This window comes from Rhinatrema bivittatum, chromosome 7, assembly GCF_901001135.1.
Source record: "Rhinatrema bivittatum chromosome 7, aRhiBiv1.1, whole genome shotgun sequence".
Classification (NCBI taxonomy): Eukaryota; Metazoa; Chordata; class Amphibia; order Gymnophiona; family Rhinatrematidae; genus Rhinatrema; species Rhinatrema bivittatum.
This window is the reverse complement of record NC_042621.1, coordinates 55,500,639-55,522,794: the sequence shown is the minus strand read 5'-3', so window position 1 is coordinate 55,522,794 and position 22,156 is coordinate 55,500,639. Positions and strand designations below refer to the sequence as shown.

The following is a 22,156-nucleotide window of genomic DNA, read 5'->3' as shown; positions in this document are numbered from 1 at the left end:
ATTTGAATATTTTCCCCTTGCTGACTGGCTAAATTCTGTCCCCGTCACTCACTACCTGTGCAGAATTTTAGCTACATAAAAAGAGGTGGTGATGGTGGAGGGGTGCTGAGTGGAGATCGGAGCCCGGCGTGTGGGTATTTGAGATTGTGTGGGGGAGCCGGGACTGCACTCCACACCTCGTTCTTCCTCCCCCGGAGGAGGAAGAGGGATGTCGTCAGCCTGAGCCGTGTGAGTTGTTTAAACGCGGCTGCAGTGGCGCACGGTCGAAGCCACGCTCCGGAGGGGCGTGTCCCTTCTGTCCGATGGAGAAGAGGAGGAAAAGCAGGATTTTAGCATCATCGCCCGCAGTAAGGGAACGTTCAGGGTCCCATGGATAGTCACATTCAGCGCTTGGGTGAGGCGCCAAAAGACGGACTCGAGTGTTGATAACTTCTGTTGGGGGAAGCTCTTTTAAGACCACGCAATATTCAGCCTCTCTCCACAGCCAGTGGGACAGCCTCCTGTCCCGTTAAGAGGAATCTTACACCCGTTGATCAAGGTGTGATCCCATCTGAGATTAGCTCCGTTACCAGTGGTTTTAACTAACCAGAGCGGCGATGCTGTGGATATCCAGGAACCTAGTACTGCCGCACTAAAGGATGTTTGGAAGGTAGTGGCTAGGCTTGATGAAACCCTGAATCATACTGTATCCCAATTTTGCACTTTTTTTTATCTGAAACGAGAACTGAATTTGGGGGCCAGGATATTTGTTTAAATGAGGTGGAAAGATCATTCGCTAGCTACCCTTAATGTGCAGGTTTCATCTTTCTAGAATGTTGGGACAACTTCTATTGAAGACATTTTAATTGTTTATAACTGATTGGAAGTGTTGGAAAACTCTTGAGGATCAAAAAGTTTACGTTTTCTTAGTTTCCCAATAACAAGATGACTGTCTCCTATAGAACTGTTTAAAAAGTACCTTGGTGAAGTTTTGTCTATGCCTGATGTGTCCATGTGATATGATTTACCCTGACACAGAGCAGTTAATATAGAGGGTGGAGGACGTGGGTCTCCTGACGTAGAGAGCCCTGGTACCTCAACCTTTCTAGATTCTTCATCTACCGGAGCCACTTGTATCTTTCATTCTGGAAAAAAGATAGGAGATTTTGTCTTCCCTAAATATTTTGAATATCAGCAAATTTCCTTTTGTGGTAATAAGACAAGTATTTCCTGATGTCTCTCAAGGGACACGAAATAGGAGAAGGCAATTTCTTTCCTTAAGGCAAAAACTTCTATGCCTTGGGGTAATGTTTGTTTTTTTTCTAAAATTTCCCTGCAAATGTTTGATTTCATTCCATGGTACTAAATTTGTATTTTATGATCCAGGGCATTTGGAGATGTTTATCTCTAATAAGACTCAGGAACTGGCTCAGGTCGAAGCTGGAGTTACCAGTGGAGGGAATGGAGAAATTTGAGAATAACCCCCTCCAATTCTCTTTCTTATCTTTCTTCCTGTATGAGGCATATCACCCCCCAGATTAATGTGGGCTTGATTACTGACAGAGGGGGTTATTTTCTAACCCTATCGCACGCGAAAAGGGACTTTTTGCACACGAAAAGTCCCTTTTCGCGTGCGATAGCTAGGTCAGGGCAGAGTCGGGGCGGCGGCGGCACCGGAAGAGGAGGAATCGGGGCGGACGCTGCGGAAATTTCGCCGGCGGCGATAAGGTAAGACCCCTTATCGCCGCCAGTAGCGCGCCCAATAGCGCCACCTTTCACGATGGCGCTATTGGGTGCGAAAGCCGGCAGCGGTAACACCGCGGTGGTGCGATCGCTGCCGGCTTTCGCAGGCCCGCCCCCGCCCCCCCCCCCCCCCCGTTACCGCCGAATTCAGAGAGCTGCGCTGCATTAGAAAATCCAGGCCAGAGTTTGCTGACTAAGAATTAGTAAATATTATGGATGTTATATTTGTTTCCAGTTATTATTGCAGGAGGGGGAACAAGCACTGCTTTAAGTTTTCTTACTCCTGTTATTATGCGTTTATAATTGGATATTAATAAACTTTAAATTTAAAAGATAGGGTGGTGGTGGAGGGATTTACAAGGGCGCTGCTAAACTGTAGCCAGCGAATGCTGACATTCGGCACTCGAGTTAGCTGGGTAAGTGTGATCAGGGGTAATAGCTGCCCTAACGTTGGCTGGGTAACTTTATCCAATATCTGGATAAAGTTACCACTCACCAGCTCGCTGAATATATATAAAGTATCTGCACCCTTTCTTGCAAAATACATGTAAAATAAAAAAAGTGGCCTGAGCCTAGGCCACTGCAGATGGTGATAAGTTTTATGGGGTATAAAAATCGAAGGGGGCAGAACTCCACACCTCGCAGTGCACATTTTCTCAGGCCAGAAACACAGGGGGGCAGTTGCAAGCCATTTTGGGTTGGGGGTTTGTGTAAAGGCGAGGAGATGTCAGAGCAAATCGATTCAGTACACACTTGTTTTGTCTTGTGCATTTCTGAAGCCGCCTGCATTTTTTTTAAAACAGATGGTCTCTTTTTTTTCCTAGCAGGCCATCTGACTGGTAACTGCTTTAGCTCGCATGATGATTACAGCAAAGACCTTCAGTTCTCAATCATAGTCAAAGGATATAAAAGTTCATAAACGTTGGTTTTTACAATACTTTTGACTCGTCCAAGAAATGAAATCCAATATCTTTTTTTGTTTTCCTTCCCCACCCCCACAGATAAGCGTGATGAGGTATTCCGTTCCCATTCTGATAATACTCTACCTTTATTATAAGGTAAGGAACAATGTTCGTTGTTGTGATTCCATTCAAATGGTTTTTTCATCAAGAGGTTGATATTCAGAGTCTTACTGCGGTTACAATTAGTTTATAACTCCCTAAATATTGCCATTTGAAAATGTCTCCCTCTGTCCAGGCGGGTTTTTGTCTGTCTGCACAAAATCGCTGGGTGGACAAACTTTTTCCCAGAGAAATGGGGGGGGGGGCCTGGTCAGAGGCATGGTGGGGGCAGGGTGTGTGGTGTTTAGCTGGTTAGTGCAGTATTCAGTGCAAACAATCTAAATCTGCCCTCACCCTGCATTAGCAGGCCTAGATCTGCCCAGCCACTGCTCAGCTACCCTCCCAGATCCAGATACCCCACACCAAAAAAAACATTAAAAAAAAATCCTCCCCACCCCCGCCTTCACTCCAGAACTATTATAACAAAAGCCACCCTGAGACGCAATGTGTCTGTTACTAGTTTAAGATATTATTTTTAAATAACTTTTATCTCATTCACAGTTTCTACATGTTTACAAGCTCGTCGCTATATACAGCAGTTACAAAGAGATTTTAATGGCTTCTTTCTTCAGTTTCTTTAGTAGAGACATTGCATTCGGTAGGAGAAAAAGATGGAGCAAGATGGTGGTATAAACTTGAGAGTGTTAAAACTGTCCCCTGATGTCCCAGCTGATCTTTCACACTGGTCTCTAATAAGGACACGGCACTATGTTTTCAACATCGTACTAAGATTTCTCTGGCTGCCAAATATCAAGAATTGCTTTTTAAGCTGCTCCACCATAGGTATACAGACACGATTAAAGCATATTGATTTGGTATTTCTCCTTGCCCTAGATGGAAGACTGAGAAAGGCTCTTTGCTACACAAATTTGTGTTATGCCTTAAGGTTTTCTCCTTTTGGGAAGATGTTGGGTTTTTTTTCCTACAATTTATAAAGTTACTAGGATTTGGCCTTCTTTTGATGGATGATTTGTGCTTATGGGTCCATCTAATGTTTTCCATGCCAGTTTCAAAAGGGTTTTTACGATTTATTTTTGTGGCCCTTGTGGCTTTCTTTCGTAGTTTAAAATTTTGGATTCAGCCAGATCCTCCTCCCTTCACCTCCTTGATGCCACTTATGGCTGATTGGATGCAATATAGAGAGATTAGATGTGTTATTTATACATCACTCTTTATCTAACGATTATAAGCAAGCTTGGATGGCTTTTTATGCTCCTACTGTCTGATTCCACTTAGAATCATTTGAAGCTGCTGAGATTCACTACTCAGTGCTGTTAATATTATACTTTTATGTAATGTTGTGCACGCGTGAGGGAAGAATGGATGTCTTGTCTTAGGCGTGAACGCTTGCATTCTTAATTGTATATTTGTAAACTTGTTGTGGGCCATGGATTCTTGTATATTTTGTACTTGATACATTGCCGTTTGACTTTGCACTGTAATTACTTCCGGCTGTAGGTAGATTTTGTTTTCCCATACATTTATCAAAAATAAAATTACAGGAAAAAAAAAGAAGAACCCACCATAGACCCAGTTCCACCGCCTTCCAGCCCTCTCCCTCCTGGAACGTCCAGACCCAGTCCCTACCTGGCCACCCACCCACCCACCTGTATACCCCCAACTCACCCTAAGTGCCCTTAGCCAAGGCAACAGGAGGACTCTGCCCTTCTGCCAGCTCCCGTCCTGACCTTGCTCTGACAGCAACGTTACAGAGCAACTCGGGGTACAAGTCAGCAGGGGGGAAGGGCGAGTCCTTCTGCCAGGGGCACAGGGTGAGTTAGGGGGGGCTTTTTTAAAGAGGCATGCAGGTGATGGTGGGGAGGAAGGGACTGGGAGGGGGGGATCGGGTCTCAGGCTGGATTTATTTTTTATGTTGAAGACGTGCTGGGAGGGAAGACCCAGGTGCATTTTTTTTTTAATATCGCTTATGAGGTTCTGGGAGTGGAAATTGTTGGCCTGGGGTTTTGTTTTAATAAAGAGAATGAACTTAGTGCTGAAAATCAGTGCTCACCAGCTACCGCACAAAGCTTAACCAGGGAGCCCAACAGTGGCTTGCGGTCAGCGCCTACAAAGGATTCGGTGAATCCTTGGCCCTAACCAATTTTCTTTATGTATTTGGGTTATGTTGGGGGGGGGGGAGTGGTTTATTGTTTTTGTTTTTTTTTAGCATTTGTTTTTTTCGAGTTGCGCAACAATAAATCAAGCTGATGTTGCCCTCGACCACGCAGCTCTTATTGCAGGATCGGCCCTGCGGTAGCAAATGACATTGCATCCGTGCGACTCCTGCTACAATCCATGCCACAAAGCACCTCCATCCGGCAGAGGTGATTCTTGTGGTGCTGGAGTGGCCAAGACGTCCCTGGTTTGCGGATCTGCTCAATTTGTCCACCACAAAGCCGCTACGGTTTCAGGAATCAGTGGCTCTTCTACATCAAGGTCCCATCTGTTTGGAAGAGGCGGATCGCTTTTGTCTAGTGGCATGGCATGGCTTGGCTTTTGAGAGGCAACGGCTGAAGAATAAGGGTTATTCCGATGCGGTGGTGGCAATGTTGTTGAGGTCGTGAAAACCATCCACTTCCATGGCTTATGTCCGGGTCTGGAAAGTCTTTGATGCCTGGTGTGCTGGATGCGCGATAGACCCTACGCGGGCGTCAATCCCTGATATTCTCGGGTTTCTTCAGGCAGGTCTTTCCAAAGGGCTTTCCTGCAGTTCCCTTAGGGTACAGGTTGCGGCACTTGGTTGTTTACGTGGTAAGATCCAGGGCGTAGCGGTGGTGTTGCACCCAGATGTGGCGCATTTCCTGTGAGGGGCAAAGCACTTACGCCCTCCTCTTTGCCTGCCGTGTCCTTCCTGGAATCTCAATTTGGTACTTTCCTCATTGTGTGCCCCTCCTTTTGAGCCGTTGAAGCAAGCAACACTGAAGGATCTCACGTTAAAAGTGGTGTTTTTGGTCGCGATTTCTTCGGCACGTCGAGTCTCCGAATTGCAGGCATTGTCGTGCAGGGAACCCTTCTTACGGATTTCTGACTGGGGTGTCCTTGCGGACGGTTCCTTCCTTCCTCCCGAAGGTAGTGTCTTCTTTCCACATGAATCAATCGATTGAGCTTCCCTCTTTTTCAGCTGTGGACTACTTGGATCCCGTGTCGAAGGATTTACTAAAATTGGATGTGTGCAGGGCTCTGCTGCAATATCTATAGGTAACTAATCCTTTCCGGGTGTCCGACCATCTCTTCGTGTTGCGGAATGGACCCGAAGAGAGGTGGTATGGCCTCCAAGACTACGATTGCTCGCTGGCCAAAGGAAGCCATTAATTCAGCGTATTTACTGCGTGGTAAGGTAGCTCCGGTGGGGCTTCGCGCCCACTCCACGCGGTCACAGGCCACTTGCGCGCGCCGACCCCGGATTTTATAAGATGCGCACGGCTATGCGCGCATCTTATAAAATCCAGCGTACTTTTGTTCGCGCCTAGCGCGATCGCGCAATTTTTTAAAATCTACCCTAGTGTGTCAGTCCAAAGGTGAGCAACAGTGCTTTTTCTATATTACATTTGTTGGATCCCATTTTGAGCATTTGTCCAGGGAGGTGGGATATGAAATGGATAAATGAAAGTTAATCTACGATTGAGCCATATTGGATTCCATGAACGAATTATAGGTTTACATTACCGAAAAAATACAAGAAACTCTTCATAGCACTTCATACATCCTATTTGACTTTTTTCCTTTTCTTAAAGTTACATTAGCAGACTAAGCAATCACCACCCAGCACTCCTACAATGCTCATTCAAATATGCTTACATGTATTAATGTCAGTTCTACCCTGAGATACTATAATTGATGTAGTGTGCTAATACTTGGAATCTGCTTCTGATTAATATGAAAACATGAAGGACATTGCCTACAGTACCTGGATGTAATCCACTTTGAAGTGCCTGAAAAGCGGAATATAAATTAAATGCATATAAGCACTCATGACTATTTAAGTTGAATTTAATGAAAACAAAATTGAGAAATTCATGACAACGATCAGATATTTCTGATCACAAATTCCGGAGAACGCAATGCTGATAGCAGTGTCCATCATCGGAGGGCCAGTGCACGCTACCAGTGTTCTGTGATAACCAGCACTACCAAAATAGCAGAGACCCAGCCATTCTGAAGAAAAAACTAATTATCTTTTAATAATCTACCAAGTCTCCTTCAAAAATTGTTTACTATGATTAGCAGAAGACAAGAGAAAAAGACCTAACTAGCCCATTCAATCTGCCTAACTGGCCCATCCATGCTGTCAAGGACATATCCCAACTGCCAGTCATAGAACTTGACTGCCAGTAGGATAACTCTCCTTATCCAAGATAGTTTTTATCGACTTTCTCCATTGTACTTCACCCTTCTGGGTAGCTGAGCTTGCGAGGTTCCCTTTTTAATTTGCGTCCTGTATCCCTCTCCTCCGCCAGAGAACAAACTCATAATAATCCAAACAACCACCAACAGCAGCATGGTTGTTATCCACACATCCAGCCTGTGGGATTGCGCACTGCCACCACTAGCCGTCTGCATCAACCCCGTTGGCACACGGAATGCATAGTCTGCCAGAGAGAACAGTCTACATGAACCCCTCATATCCACTAGGACTTCTAAATTATTATTTTATTTATTTATTTATGCAGTTTTTATATACCGTTGCACAGAACGAGTTCTATCTCTACGGTTTACAAAGATCATATTATAAGAACATGATAAAAGGAATAAAATGAGAAAATACAATATCAAATTAAAATCAAATTAAAATAGGAACTAAATTAATATTAAAAGATAAGAACAGGTTAAGAACAAGAACATAATCATACAAAAAGGCCCAGATTAAACATCACTGTCCATTTCAAAAGCTTGCCTAAAAAGCCATGTTTTAAGATCTTTCTTAAACCTCTTCAAATTTTCTTGCAACCGTATTTCTGAGGGCAATTTGTTCCAAAGAGTCGGCCCAGCGATCGAGATAGCTAGTGCTCTGACTTCGCTTAAGTGTGCAGACCTGACTGTAGGAATTGTCAGAAGTGCTTTATTTATCAACCTCAGATTGCGTTGAGGGGTATGTAGTTTTAATGTGGAGTTTAACCAAGCAGACATGTCACTATATAAAATTTTATGAATAATACATAAGACCTTATAAGTGATCCTACTTTCAACTGGTAACCAGTGTAAATCCTTTAAAACTGGTGTAATATGGTCCATTCTTCTAGTATTCGAAAGGATGCGAGCAGCTGTATTTTGAAGAACCTATAGGGAACGGAGTGATGCTTTTGGAAGTCCTAACAGGGTAGAATTACAATAATCCAGTCTGGTTAATAATAAAGCCTGGAGTATTGTTCTGAAGTTTTCCCTAGAGAGATAAGGTTTTAACCGTTTTAGCATCATCAGCTTGCTATAACCTTCTTTAACTTTCTTTGAAATATGTGCCTTAAAATTTAGTTTGTAGTCAAAAATAACTCCTAAATTCCTGGTCGACTCAACTAATTTAGAACTAGTTATATCATTAAGGGTAACAGTTTTCATTTCTATGTTCACGTTTTTTCGGTCTAAAACCATAAAAACAGATTTCTCTAGGTTTAGAATCAGTTTCATTTGAGTTAAAAGCTGTTTAATAATATTAAGATACATGTCCACTAGTTTAAAAGTAGCCTCAATACCATTCTCAATACAGAATAAAATTTAGATGTCATCTGCATAAATAAAATAATTTAGACTAAGACAAGTTAAAAGATGGCTCAATGGGAGTAAATAAATATTAAAAAGAGTCTCTGACAAAGCGGAGCCTTGAGGCACTCCTGTTTTTAATTTGATTTTCTCAGAAACCGCATCTTTAATTTTAAATGTAAAAGACCGGGAATCTAGAAAGGACGTAAACCAATTCAAGACGGTGCCTGCTATACCTATATCTTGTAGCCTCTCCAGGAGAATTTGGTGATCCACCATATCAAATGCGGCAGATAAATCTAAAAGGACAAGTAGGTAACTTTGTCCATTATCGAAACCCCTAAGGGGTAGATTTTCAGAGCCCTGCTCGCCTAAATCCGCCCAAAACCGGGCGGATTTAGGCGAGCAGGGCCCTGCGCGCCGGGAAGCCTATTTTACATAGGCCTCCCGGCGCGCACAGAGCCCCGGGACTCGCGTACGTCCCGGGGTTTTCGGAGGGGGGCGTGTCGGGGGCGTGTCGGGGGGCGGGCCCGGTCGACGCGGCATTTCGGGGGCGTGTCGGCCGCGTTTTGGGGGCGGGTACGGGGCGTGGCTACGGCCCGGGGGCGTGGCCGCGCCCTCCGTACCCGCCCCCAGGTCGCGGCCCGGCGCGCAGCAGGCCCGCTGGCACGCGGGGATTTACGTCTCCCTCCGGGAGGCGTAAATCCCCCGACAACGGTAAGGGGGGGGTGTAGACAGGGCCGGGTGGGTGGGTTAGGTAGGGGAAGGGAGGGTAAGGTGAGGGGAGGGCAAAGGAAAGTTCCCTCCGAGGCCGCTCCGATTTCGGAGCGGCCTTGGAGGGAACGGGGGGAGGCAGCGCGGCTCGGCGCGCGCAGGCTATACAAAATCGATAGCCTTGCGCGCGCCGATCCAGGATTTTAGTGGATACGCGCGGCTCCGCGCGTATCTACTAAAATCCAGCGTACTTTTGCTTGAGTCTGATGCGCAAGCAAAAGTAGGCTGTTCGCGCGCCTCTTAAAATCTACCCCATAGAATATTGTCAGTTAATGAGAGTAGTAACGTTTCGGTACTATGTAGTTTCCTAAATCCGTGCTGCATAGGATACAGAACTTCATTCAGTTCTAATTATTCGATTAATTGTTTATTAACCACTTTTTCAATTAATTTTGCTAAAAACGGTAAATTTGAAACAGGTCTGTAATTTTTCAGATCAGTGCTATCAAGATCTTTCTGTTTTAAAATTGGCTTCACAATCACATTTTTCAACATCGGATGCAGAAAACCTTGTTCAAGGACTTGATTTACTACTACAGTTAAAAATGGGGTTATAACTTCAGAGCATAATTTAAGAGTACTTGTGTTAATTACATCCATAGGATGGTTAGCAGGATTTAAACTTCTTACTAAGTTTTTTTTATCTCCTTTATAGAAATAGAATCAAATTCTGACCATGGTGGTAATTGTGGTCATTGTTAAAAAAATACCATTCTAGAAGCACAGTCCAGATGTATTCCACACGTTAAGAAAGGTGGAAAGAAAGCAAAACGATTACCGGCATGGTTAAAAGGGGAGGTGAAAGAAGCTATTTTAGCCAAAAGATCTTCATTCAAAAATTGGAAGAAGGATCCAACAGAAGAAAATAGGATAAAGCATAAACATTGGCAAGTTAAATGTAAGACATTGATAAGACAGGCTAAGAGAGAATTTGAAAAGAAGTTGGCTGTAGAGGCAAAAACTCACAGTAAAAACTTTTTTAAATATATCCGAAGCAGAAAGCCTGTGAGGGAGTCAGTTGGACCGTTAGATGATCGAGGGGTTAAAGGGGCACTTAGAGAAGATAAGGCCATCGCGGAAAGATTAAATGATTTCTTTGCTTCGGTGTTTACTGAAGAGGATGTTGGGGAGGTACCCGTAATGGAGAAGGTTTTCATGGGTAATGATTCAGATGGACTGAATCAAATCACGGTGAACCTAGAAGATGTGGTAGGCCTGATTGACAAACTGAAGAGTAGTAAATCACCTGGACCGGATGGTATACACCCCAGAGTTCTGAAGGAACTAAAAAATGAAATTTCAGACCTATTAGTAAAAATTTGTAACTTATCATTAAAATCATCCATTGTACCTGAAGACTGGAGGATAGCAAATGTAACCCCAATATTTAAAAAGGGCTCCAGGGGCGATCCGGGAAACTACAGACCGGTTAGCCTGACTTCAGTGCCAGGAAAAATAGTGGAAAGTGTTCTAAACATCAAAATCACAGAACATATAGAAAGACATGGTTTAATGGAACAAAGTCAGCATGGCTTTACCCAGGGCAAGTCTTGCCTCACAAATCTGCTTCACTTTTTTGAAGGAGTTAATAAACATGTGGATAAAGGTGAACCGGTAGATATAGTATACTTGGATTTTCAGAAGGCGTTTGACAAAGTTCCTCATGAGAGGCTTCTAGGAAAAGTAAAAAGTCATGGGATAGGTGGCGATGTCCTTTCGTGGATTGCAAACTGGCTAAAAGACAGGAAACAGAGAGTAGGATTAAATGGGCAATTTTCTCAGTGGAAGGGAGTGGACAGTGGAGTGCCTCAGGGATCTGTATTGGGACCCTTACTGTTCAATATATTTAGAAATGATCTGGAAAGAAATACGACGAGTGAGATAATCAAATTTGCAGATGACACAAAATTGTGCAGAGTAGTTAAATCACAAGCAGATTGTGATAAATTGCAGGAAGACCTTGTGAGACTGGAAAATTGGGCATCCAAATGGCAGATGAAATTTAATGTGGATAAGTGCAAGGTGATGCATATAGGGAAAAATAACCCATGCTATAATTACACGATGTTGGGTTCCATATTAGGTGCTACAACCCAAGAAAGAGATCTAGGTTTCATAGTGGATAACACATTGAAATCGTCGGTTCAGTGTGCTGCGGCAGTCAAAAAAGCAAACAGAATGTTGGGAATTATTAGAAAAGGAATGATGAATAAAACGGAAAATGTCATAATGCCTCTGTATCGCTCCATGGTGAGACCGCACCTTGAATACTGTGTACAATTCTGGTCGCCGCATCTCAAAAAAGATATAATTGCGATGGAGAAGGTACAGAGAAGGGCTACCAAAATGATAAGGGGAATGGAACAACTCCCCTATGAGGAAAGACTAAAGAGGTTAGGACTTTTCAGCTTGGAGAAGAGACGACTGAGGGGGGATATGATAGAGGTGTTTAAAATCATGAGAGGTCTAGAACGGGTAGATGTGAATCGGTTATTTACTCTTTCGGATAGTAGAAGGACTAGGGGACACTCCATGAAGTTAGCATGGGGCACATTTAAAACTAATCGGAGAAAGTTCTTTTTTACTCAACGCACAATTAAACTCTGGAATTTGTTGCCAGAGAATGTGGTTCGTGCAGTTAGTATAGCTGTGTTTAAAAAAGGATTGGATAAGTTCTTGGAGGAGAAGTCCATTACCTGCTATTAAGTTCACTTAGAGAATAGCCACTGCCATTAGCAATGGTTACATGGAATAGACTTAGTTTTTGGGTATTTGCCAGGTTCTTATGGCCTGGATTGGCCACTGTTGGAAACAGGATGCTGGGCTTGATGGACCCTTGGTCTGACCCAGTATGGCATTTTCTTATGTTCTTAAGTTCTTTTTTAGTCATATTAATTTTCTGTTTGGGGGTCTGATCAAGAGTTTTTATCAGAGTATCTACTTTATTCTGGAAAAAAAGGGCGACTTCCTCACAACGAGCTTCTGGAAGAGCTTCATTTTTGTGAGGATCATTCGTCAGTTTATGTACTATCTCTAATAATACTTTGGGGTTGTGCATAAATCTTGAGATTTTCGCATCATAATATTCTCTTTTCGCATTATTAATCAGTTTCCTACTGTCTTTTCATCTTGCCAGATAGATCCAGATGCCTATCTCATGCCTTTTAAAGTCTGATACCATTTTAACCTTCTCCATCAACTCCGAGGGCATTCCCGGAATCCACCACCCTTTACATGAAAAACAAATATTTGCTGACTTTGCTCCTAATTCTGCTTCCTCAGAGCCTTATATCATGACCCCCTTGTTCTTGAACTTCCTTTCCATTGAAAAAAATGTGCTTCTTGTACATCCTTAATACCTTTTGGGTCATGAAGGCCTCTATAGTAATCTTCCCAGTCTTGCATCTCACCTAGAGTCTACATATTTAGATCCCTTAGTCTGATTTTACAGGGTTTCTGGTGCAGACCTCACACCATATTGTTAGCCCTTCTCTGGACTTTCTTCATGTTTGTATCATTCTGGAACTGCTGCAAACTGGATATAATACTCCAGGTGACGTTTCACCAATAACCTTGACAATGGCATAATCACTTCCTTTTTCTGTACAAATTATGGCTCTCCGCGGGCACCCAAGTATCTCTGTGACTCTGGCCAACACCTTGTCACAGTGTTTGCTACCTTGAAATCACTGCATTTCTTACAAATTCTGTTGCACATCAGTAACTTGCCCCTACCCCGCATCATATTCTGCTTCCTTGGATTTCTGCAAACAAAACCTATAACCGCATTTTTCAGTATTGCGACATAGCTGCCAAGCAGTCAACCTCCTCTAGAGCTTTTTGAAATTGCTCCTCATGTATTCTGCAGCCTTGGACGTCTCTAGTCTGTTGCAGATTTTAGCATCATCCGCAACAAGACAGATATTTCCTGCTAGACCCGTCACATTATCGCTTACAAAGATACTAAGAACATAAGAAAATGCCATACCGGGTCAGACCAAGGGTCCATCAAGCCCAGCATCCTGTTTCCAACAGTGGCCAATCCAGGCCACAAGAACCTGGCAAGTACCCAAAAACTCAGTCTATTCCATGTAACCATTGCTAATGGCAGTGGCTATTCTCTAAGTGAACTTAATAGCAGGTAATGGACTTCTCCTCCAAGAACTTATCCAATCCTTTTTTAAACACAGCTATACTAACTGCACGAACCACATTCTCTGGCAACAAATTCCAGAGTTTAATTGTGCGTTGAGTAAAAAAGAACTTTCGCCGATTAGTTTTAAATGTGCCCCATGCTAACTTCATGGAGTGCCCCCTAGTCTTTCTACTATCCGAAAGAGTAAATAACCGATTCACATCTACCCGTTCTAGACCTCTCATGATTTTAAACACCTCTATCATATCCCCCCTCAGTCGTCTCTTCTCCAAGCTGAAAAGTCCTAACCTCTTTAGTCTTTCCTCATAGGGGAGTTGTTCCATTCCCTTTATCATTTTGGTAGCCCTTCTCTGTACCTTCTCCATCGCAATTATATCTTTTTTGAGATGCGGCGACCAGAATTGTACACAGTATTCAAGGTGCGGTCTCACCATGGAGCGATACAGAGGCATTATGACATTTTCCGTTTTATTCATCATTCCTTTTCTAATAATTCCCAACATTCTGTTTGCTTTTTTGACTGCCGCAGCACACTGCACCGACGATTTCAATGTGTTATCCACTATGACACCTAGATCTCTTTCTTGGGTTGTAGCACCTAATATGGAACCCAACATTGTGTAATTATAGCATGGGTTATTTTTCCCTATATGCATCACCTTGCACTTATCCACATTAAATTTCATCTGCCATTTGGATGCCCAATTTTCCAGTCTCACAAGGTCTTCCTGCAATTTATAACAATCTGCTTGTGATTTAACTACTCTGAACAATTTTGTGTCATCTGCAAATTTGATTATCTCACTCGTCGTATTTCTTTCCAGATCATTTATAAATATATTGAACAGTAAGGGTCCCAATACAGATCCCTGAGGCACTCCACTGTCCACTCCCTTCCATCTGCTTGTGATTTAACTACTCTGAACAATTTTGTGTCATCTGCAAATTTGATTATCTCACTCATCGTATTTCTTTCCAGATCATTTATAAATATATTGAACAGTAAGGGTCCCAATACAGATCCCTGAGGCACTCCACTGTCCACTCCCTTCCATCTGCTTGTGATTTAACCACTCTGAACAATTTTGTGTCATCTGCAAATTTGATTATCTCACTCGTCGTATTTCTTTCCAGATCATTTATAAATATATTGAACAGTAAGGGTCCCAATACAGATCCCTGAGGCACTCCACTGTCCACTCCCTTCCACTGAGAAAATACTGAACAGAATCGGGCCCAGGATCGATCCCTGAGGCGCTCCACTCATCACTTTTTTCTCTCTTCAGCATGAACTCCATTTTCAACCATGCTGCCATCTACCCGTCTACCAGTTTCTAATCCAGATCATTACCTGAGGGTTCCACCCCTTTATAACACTCTATTTATGAGCCTCCTAGGCGGGACAGTATCCAAACCTTTGCTGAAATCGGAGTATACCACATCAGCATCCACCCCCGCTCTAATACTCAGGTCACCCAATGGAAGAACTCAATTGGATTCAGCTGACAGACTCCCTGTGCTAAAAACATGCTGCCTCAGATCCTGCTGGCTGCAAGATACTTCGCTGATCTTTCCTTCAGTAAAGTCTCCATTCGTTTTCCCACCACAGCAGTCAGACTAACCAGTCTGCGGTTTCCAACCTCCTCCCTATTACTGCTTTTATAAAGAGAGGCATCTGCCCTTCAGTTCCATGGAGCTACGCCCGGCTCCTTAGAATTATTGAACAGGTCCTTTAACAGACGGACCAGAACCTCGCTAGTAGTAAAAGCCCAACCAAGGACAGGGGAATGCTGTAGGAAGTCCGTAATTGCGATGTGTGATAGCAGAGCGTGCACGCCGAGCTCTGATGTACTGTGTGGTCGTTGAGAGTGGATTTGATGATTCAGCAAGAGAGAGGGCCAGAGCTCACTTACCATATGCGGTGGTAGAAAGTGGATTGGAAAATACAGAGAGTGGGGCGGAGCTGAGCTCAGTTTCCATCCAGAGAGAGGGAGGAGTGGAGGGAGAGGGGACAGCGCTCAATTTGCATAATGGCGAAGTAACTTTCCTCTTTATTATAGTTAGATATAATTCCTTCCAACTCATGGCTTTGTCCATTTTCAATTTTTCTAGTTGCATGCACTCTTACCTGCAAATGGTGTGGTCTCTACTCCGCTACCATACGTACCCCGTCCAGCAGTTGTCTCTAATCCCTTATTCAGTGAATACTAAACAGAAGGATTTGTTTAGCATTTTTTCTTGTCCCTCTCCCCATATTTCTCCTGGCCTCCGCTTGTCTTACAAATCCCACTTCCATCCTTCCTCTTTTCATTAAGATAATCTTGAGTAGAATAGTAACCTAGTGGTTACAGCAGTGGGCTGAGAACAAGGGAAACACTGATGCTCCTTCAGCCCGTGGGAAAGTCAGATCACCTTCCATTGCCTCAAACTTTACAAGAATTACAAACTTAGGGGTCGGAAAAAAAAAGTCCATATAGGCGAGTATCTGGGCCGTGTGCAAGCAATGCGTATTTTAAAAGCCAAAATTTACGCACGTAAATACGTGTCTACGAGTTTAAAAAAAAAAAAGGGGGGGGGGCAGAGTTGGGGATGGGGCATAGGCGTTCCAGGGAGAGGTCAGCAGGTTACACACCCAAGTCCCTAGCTATCACCTTGAAATTAGCGCGTAAATACTTATGAGCACAGGCGCGCACCGGGGTCCCCAGCCGCGTAACTTTACTTCTGCTGTGGATGGCGCGCAAGCTATAAAAGAAAGATCAATAGTTCGGCGGGTTTTTAAGGTCAGGACTGATGGGTTTGGAAATGCTTTTCCTTACCTGTGCAAACTGGGAATGAACCGGTAAAACTGGTGATGGCGTCGGCGCGCGTGCCTTTTAAAAATCTCCCCACTTATGCGGTAGAAGTGGCATTTGTGCGCTTAGGCATGTGTCCACTTAAAATTGTGCGCCCGTGTGCCCGTGGTCAGGCTGGTTTTGCGCCCGTGCACTGCTTTTAAAAGTTACTGTCCTAAGTCGCTAAGAGTAACACTCACTCTTGTATTTTTACATCTGCTAATTATCTGGCATAAATAAGGGTTCACTGTGTAGTAGTGACAGGGTGGGAGGTCTGTGGGAACCGGGGAGAGTTCAGGCTGAAGGACCAGGAGGGTCTCTGCCTGGAGAAGGACTGGGCAAACTGCTGGACTAATTGGTTAAACTGATAATGTCACTCACCTGTATGTTGTAAAATACATCGGTTTTAAATTCCAACGTACATGAGGAACTCCTTTATTTTCACGCATGTATATTTTAAAGACTGATGGGTAAAGTATGTACATTCAGTGCATTGAAATATGTGGCTTTAAGGCCTTGCTTGCATTCGCACTTTGTCCTACATGTGCTGTGGGGTGTAAACATGCACATATGTGATACATGCATGTTGTAAAATACTGTGGTAAAACTACGCGTGGCTTAATACACGCATATATGCCACCATGCACGGTTGTTTGCAAGTTATCCTCCCTGTGCCTAAAGAATGCTACGTGCCGCAGACTGGTTTCGGTTAGGTCGCTCACTCTGAATTTGTTCTTCTTCTAGTTTTGGCCGAGAGTGGCAGATGAAATGTCAGAGTTGCGAGAATTCTATGACCCAGAAACGGTGGAGCTAATGCAATGGATTAAGTAAGAGGATTCTGAATGTTTTTTTCAAATTTTAAATATTAATAGTGACTTCTGTTCACATTCTGTCTCATTCCAGTATTATGTTTGCTACTTTTTCTGTATTCTCATCAGGCATCAAATAATCCACCCCTTTCTTTTCATTATCCTTAAAAAGTTTTTCCATGTCGGCTTGACTGCTGGAAGCCTCTTCCAGGTGGGCCTATTATAAGAGAAAATAATATTTGAGAGACGAATCAGGAGCAGCTACTCATCCTCCAGTAGTTATTTGGGATCTGGCTAAAAGTGTTCTTTTGTGGAGGGTCCTGGGTCAGGGTTTGGTATGTCAGTAAGGGAGTAACCCCCGGGATTGGGAACGGCTGGTAGGCTGGATTCAGGGATAGGGCAGGCTGGAGCCAGGACAGGAAGGAATCTTCCCCTGTACCAGACACCTTCCCCCTGCAGGTTGAGTCTTTTGGGTTCTGGTGACCAGCAGGACTTGATTTTTCCAAGGGCGGGGATCTAAGAGCCACCCACAGGAGCAGGGCTAACTGCAGAGCAAAGGAGAACAGAACAAGGTGCCCCCAAGAGACAGAGACCCACAAACCAAACAAGAAACAAAACACAAGCAAGGACACAGAGAGAGCAGGGCACAATAATGCGGCCAACACTAAGAACAAGGAACAAAGCAAGGCTACGAACCTGGTGGCTAGGACTAGAAAGCAGGAAGCGGCAGCCTTAAATAGCATGGCCCAAGAGGCAGGACTTGTGCAGCAGAGAGCATGGCCCACTGAGGACCCCTGCTGGCAGGAGCGCCACACAGCCGCCAGAATCCTCATACCCTGGTCAGAATCCCATAAAGTATCATTAGCTTCATTGCAACCTTCATGGCCTTCCTTGTCCCTTTTCAAACATGGGGTGTCATCAGCATCTGGACTTGTGATTAGTTGGAAGGAAGGGTGTAAATGATGTGTGCACTAACTGTTATGTTAAGAGAAGTAACTGTGTAGCAGCGCTACCTAGTGCTACTAGCGTTTGTGTGGTTGAGTCATTTTTGCTAATGCAGCTATGTGGTATCCAAGCCTTTTGTCTTTTGACAGACTTACTTTCAAGAAGATCCATAATCCTATGGGTGTGTGCTGCAGAATTGAAAAGAAGAAAGAATGCATACATGCATGTGAAGTACAATTATTGAATGTATGATGTGTGGAAGATGGTGAAAAGTTAATGAAGAAATAAAAAAAGGCTTAGGAAAGGATAGAGTAATGCAGGTATAAGATAGGCTAAAAAAAGTTGTAAAAAGTCAGCACCACCATCTCTAATGCACAAGCCAGTTTTTAAAATAAGGTACCTCTGCTGCTTACCTCGTCCACCACCACTGGCAGCTTCTTTGGGATCATTTCCTGGGTGCTTGTAGGACATTGCAACAGGTGTCATCTGCCCCCTTCTGACTTTTCTTCATTGGGTGTATGCTGCCTCCATCTCTGGTGCACCTTCCCACGTGCCAGCTGAGAAAAAGCTTGCTGCTAGAAAACCAGACATAGTCATCAAGGAGAAGAAGGCAAGAACGGCACCGTTAATAGAAATGCCAGCCTCAAATGACTATTCTGTACTACATATGGAAAGGCAGATAATCAAATACTAAAAAATGCAACTTCTTAATTGTCCAGTGAGATGAATCCAGAACAAGTAGGTTATGCACCTCTACCAGCAGATGGAGACAGAGCAAACTGACGTCACAGTATATCTACCCCTGCAGTGACATCAGTCTGCCAGTATTCTCCGTCTCCAGCAGATGGTGGACGTGCATCTCCTTACTGGGGATTGCTTCATTTTGAAAAAGGAGAATTAAGGAAATAAATTCACTCTGCTCTCCTGCGGTGATACCAAATGGTCCTTCCCCAAGTTGAGAATTCCTGAGGTGATTTCCGTGGTCCCTCAGATGAGTGCCTTGGTCTTGTAGCTGGGTTTCAGTCTGTGTGAACTTAGCTGCTTAAGCAGTTGAAAGGCAATGGGTGCAGGAAACCAAGCGTGGCAGTGACGGCACATGCCCCCTTCCCCTGTAGCTGGAGACTGTCTCTGTATATAGCCAGGTAAGGCTGAGCTCCATTTAGTTTAAGAACATAAGAACATGCCATACTGGGTCAGACCAAGGTTCCATAAAGCCCAGCATCCTGTTTCCAACAGTGGCCAATCCAGGCTATAAGTACCTGGCAAGTACCCAAAAACTAAGTCTATCCCACTGCTACTGATGCTAGTAATAGCAGTGGCTATTTCCTAAGTCAACTTGATTAATTGCAGGTAATGGACTTCTCCTCCAAGAACTTATCCAAACCTTTTTTAAACCCAGCTACACTAACTGCACTAATCACATCCTCTGGCAACAAATTCCAGAGTTTGTGTGTTGAGTGAAAAAGAACTTTCTCCGATTAGTTTTAAATGTGCTACATGCCAACTTCATAGAGTGCCCCCTATTCCTTCTATTATCCGAAAGAGTAAATAACTGATTCACATTTACCCGTTCTAGATCTCTCATGATTTTAAACACCTCTATCATATTCCCCCTCAGCCGTCTCTTCTCCAAGCTGAACAGCCCTAACCTCTTCAGCCTTTCCTCATAGGGGGGCTGTTCATCATTTTGGTTGCCCTTCTCTGTACCTTCTCCATCACAACTATATCTTTTTGAGATGCAGTGACCACAATTGTACACTTGAATAAAGGCTTGGCTCTCAATTCCTTAAAGGTCCAAGTAGCGGCTCTCGCCTGTTTGCGGTTTCCGGTGCCCCTATGGTTTTGGATTATTTGGCAGGCCCTACGTTTAAACCACTACGTACTCTGTCCTTGCGGTTGCTGACCTTGAAAACAGTATTCCTTGTGGCAATTTCTTCTGTGCATAGGGTTTCCGAACTGCAGGCCTTGTCTTGGCAGGAGCCATTTCTCCAGGTGACTCCAGGGGCAGTGCAGGTGCCTACTGTTCCTTTTTACCGAAGGTGGTCACTGAGTTTCACTTGAATCAGTCCATCTCCCTTCCGTGTCAGGACAGAGATGTAGAGTAGTATCGTCTGTTGCGACCCGTGGATGTCAAAAGACATATTGTTACTGAGTCTTTGCAGAAGTTGTATCACCTGTTTTTCTTCTTGGTGGTACTAGACAGGGAGAGAGAGTCTCGCGGGCTACAATAGCTCACTAGATTAAGGAGGTAGTCACGGCTGCATACATGGATGCTGGGAAGCAGTTACCTATTTATTTATTTTATTTATTTATAAATGTTTATATACCGTCATTCAGTTATTCTGTCATGAGTGGTTTACAATCAGTTAAAAAAAATAAATCATATAAACAAATCATAAAATATAATATAGATAAAAAATTAACAAAAATATATAAGATAAAACTAATAAGTGCAAAATAAACATATCTAAAGTAGCTTTGAATAAGATAAAACTTCATATTAAAATTGGTTGTAAATTAAAATTCCAGTAAGAATTAAGCCCCAGGTTACTATAAATATATGCTATTAGCTGTAATAAGCAACATTTAACTATTGCTGTCATAAGCTCTCTTTAAAAAGCCATGTCTTTAACTCTCTTTTGAGCCCTAGTCAGGTTAGGCTCATTCTGCTAGGGCTGAGGCAGTGTCATGGGCAGAAGTTAGACTGTTGTCTCACATCGACATTTATGGAGCTATGACATGGTCCTCCTTACACACCTTTTCCAGGTATTATCGTCTGGATGTTCAGACCCAGGAGGATGCGGCCATTGTACGTGCGATTTTGACTGGACCGCGGCAGCCTCCAGCTCTATTTGGGAATAGCTTGGATATATCCCACTTGTTCTGGATTCATCTGACTGGGCGCTAAGACATGAGTAATTACTACTTACCAGATAATTTACTTTTCTTTAGGACAGTCAGATGAATCCAGCTTCCCTCCCTTGGCTGCCTAATGAATGAATAATGATCCTCCTGTGTGCCTACGTGTTACAGGGATTACTGGTAATTGTTACTCTAGTCCCTAGACTAGTGTTATTACATTCTTGTCTGTGCTCAGTGTTGCCTGTTGGCTAAGTATTGCAATGGCTATCTGTTTTTAATCAAGTTTTTTGCTAGTCTGTCCACAGTTGCATTTGAAGAAAATACAGGCAGGCTGATATCACTGCAGGGATATATATATGTCAGTTTGCTCCGTCTCCATCTGCTGGTAGAGGTGCATAATCCACGTGTTCTGGATTCATTTGACTGACCTAAAGGAAAGGCAATTATCAGGTAAGCAGTAATTTCTCATTCGAGAACAGAAAAATATAGAAATATTCCCAGTTGTCTTAGATATCAGTGCCTGTTTAAAAGAAAATGCCCAAGCTTACCTCCTTATATTGCCAGTATTCATCCCATCTTACAAGGGGGCCGATGCAATACAGTGCGCTCAACTGAGCGCACTGTATAACTCAGACACGGGTTAAATAGGCGCTAATCCACCCCCTAATGCAATAGGGGGATTAGCGCCTATTTAACCCGCGCCCGATGCAGAGTGAATGCAGTAGCGCTCATCACATGCAAATGCACGTGAACGAGGCTATTACTCATTCACTCCGCATTCAAAACAAAAAAAGTGTGCATCTCAGATATTAACGCCTGCCTGGAGCAGGAGTTAATAGCTGAGCGCAGGTAAAAGAAGTACACAAAAGCAGAAAAAAATGTTTTTCTGTACTTCTCTTTTTTTTTTGCTAAAAAAAAAAACCCTCGTCGGACCGCCGAGTTATGAAGACTGATGCCGGTTATCGGCGAACATTTTCATTACTGGCAGATTATCGGTTATGAAAACCGACGCCGAGTTTACCTGCGTCGGTCTTCATAAACGGCAGCCGCGGCGGGGTCGCGTTAGCAAGGAGGCGCTAAGGTCGGGCAAGCTACCCTAGCGCCTCCTTGCTAGCGCGACCCCCCCCCCCCTAATTTGGGTATAGCATGGCACCCTCCTTGCAGGCGCCATGCACACATTAAGAAAGCGGGCGCTGAAAAGTCAGCGCCCGCTTTCCGCGCTTTGTATTGCATCGGCCCCAAAGTGCAGATGGAAGGTCTTTGTGGCACAGTGCAAATATTAAGAAGAGCACTAGCAGTAAA

General features: G+C 43.7%; 1 protein-coding gene across 10 annotated transcripts in view; it reads left to right on the top strand.

The window, feature by feature from the left end:
• The window catches only part of DPY19L3 (dpy-19 like C-mannosyltransferase 3), a 109,712-nt gene that overhangs the window by 68,761 nt on the left and 18,795 nt on the right, over positions 1-22,156 (top strand). For 9 of the 10 annotated variants that reach the window (XM_029608422.1, XM_029608425.1, XM_029608423.1 and 6 more), the window contains 2 exons: positions 2,724-2,780; positions 16,983-17,065. In XM_029608422.1, coding sequence (XP_029464282.1) covers positions 2,724-2,780; positions 16,983-17,065 — 140 coding nt within the window. The remainder of the gene's footprint in view (positions 1-2,723; positions 2,781-16,982; positions 17,066-22,156) is intronic. The other variant, XR_003857695.1, reaches the window with a different exon arrangement.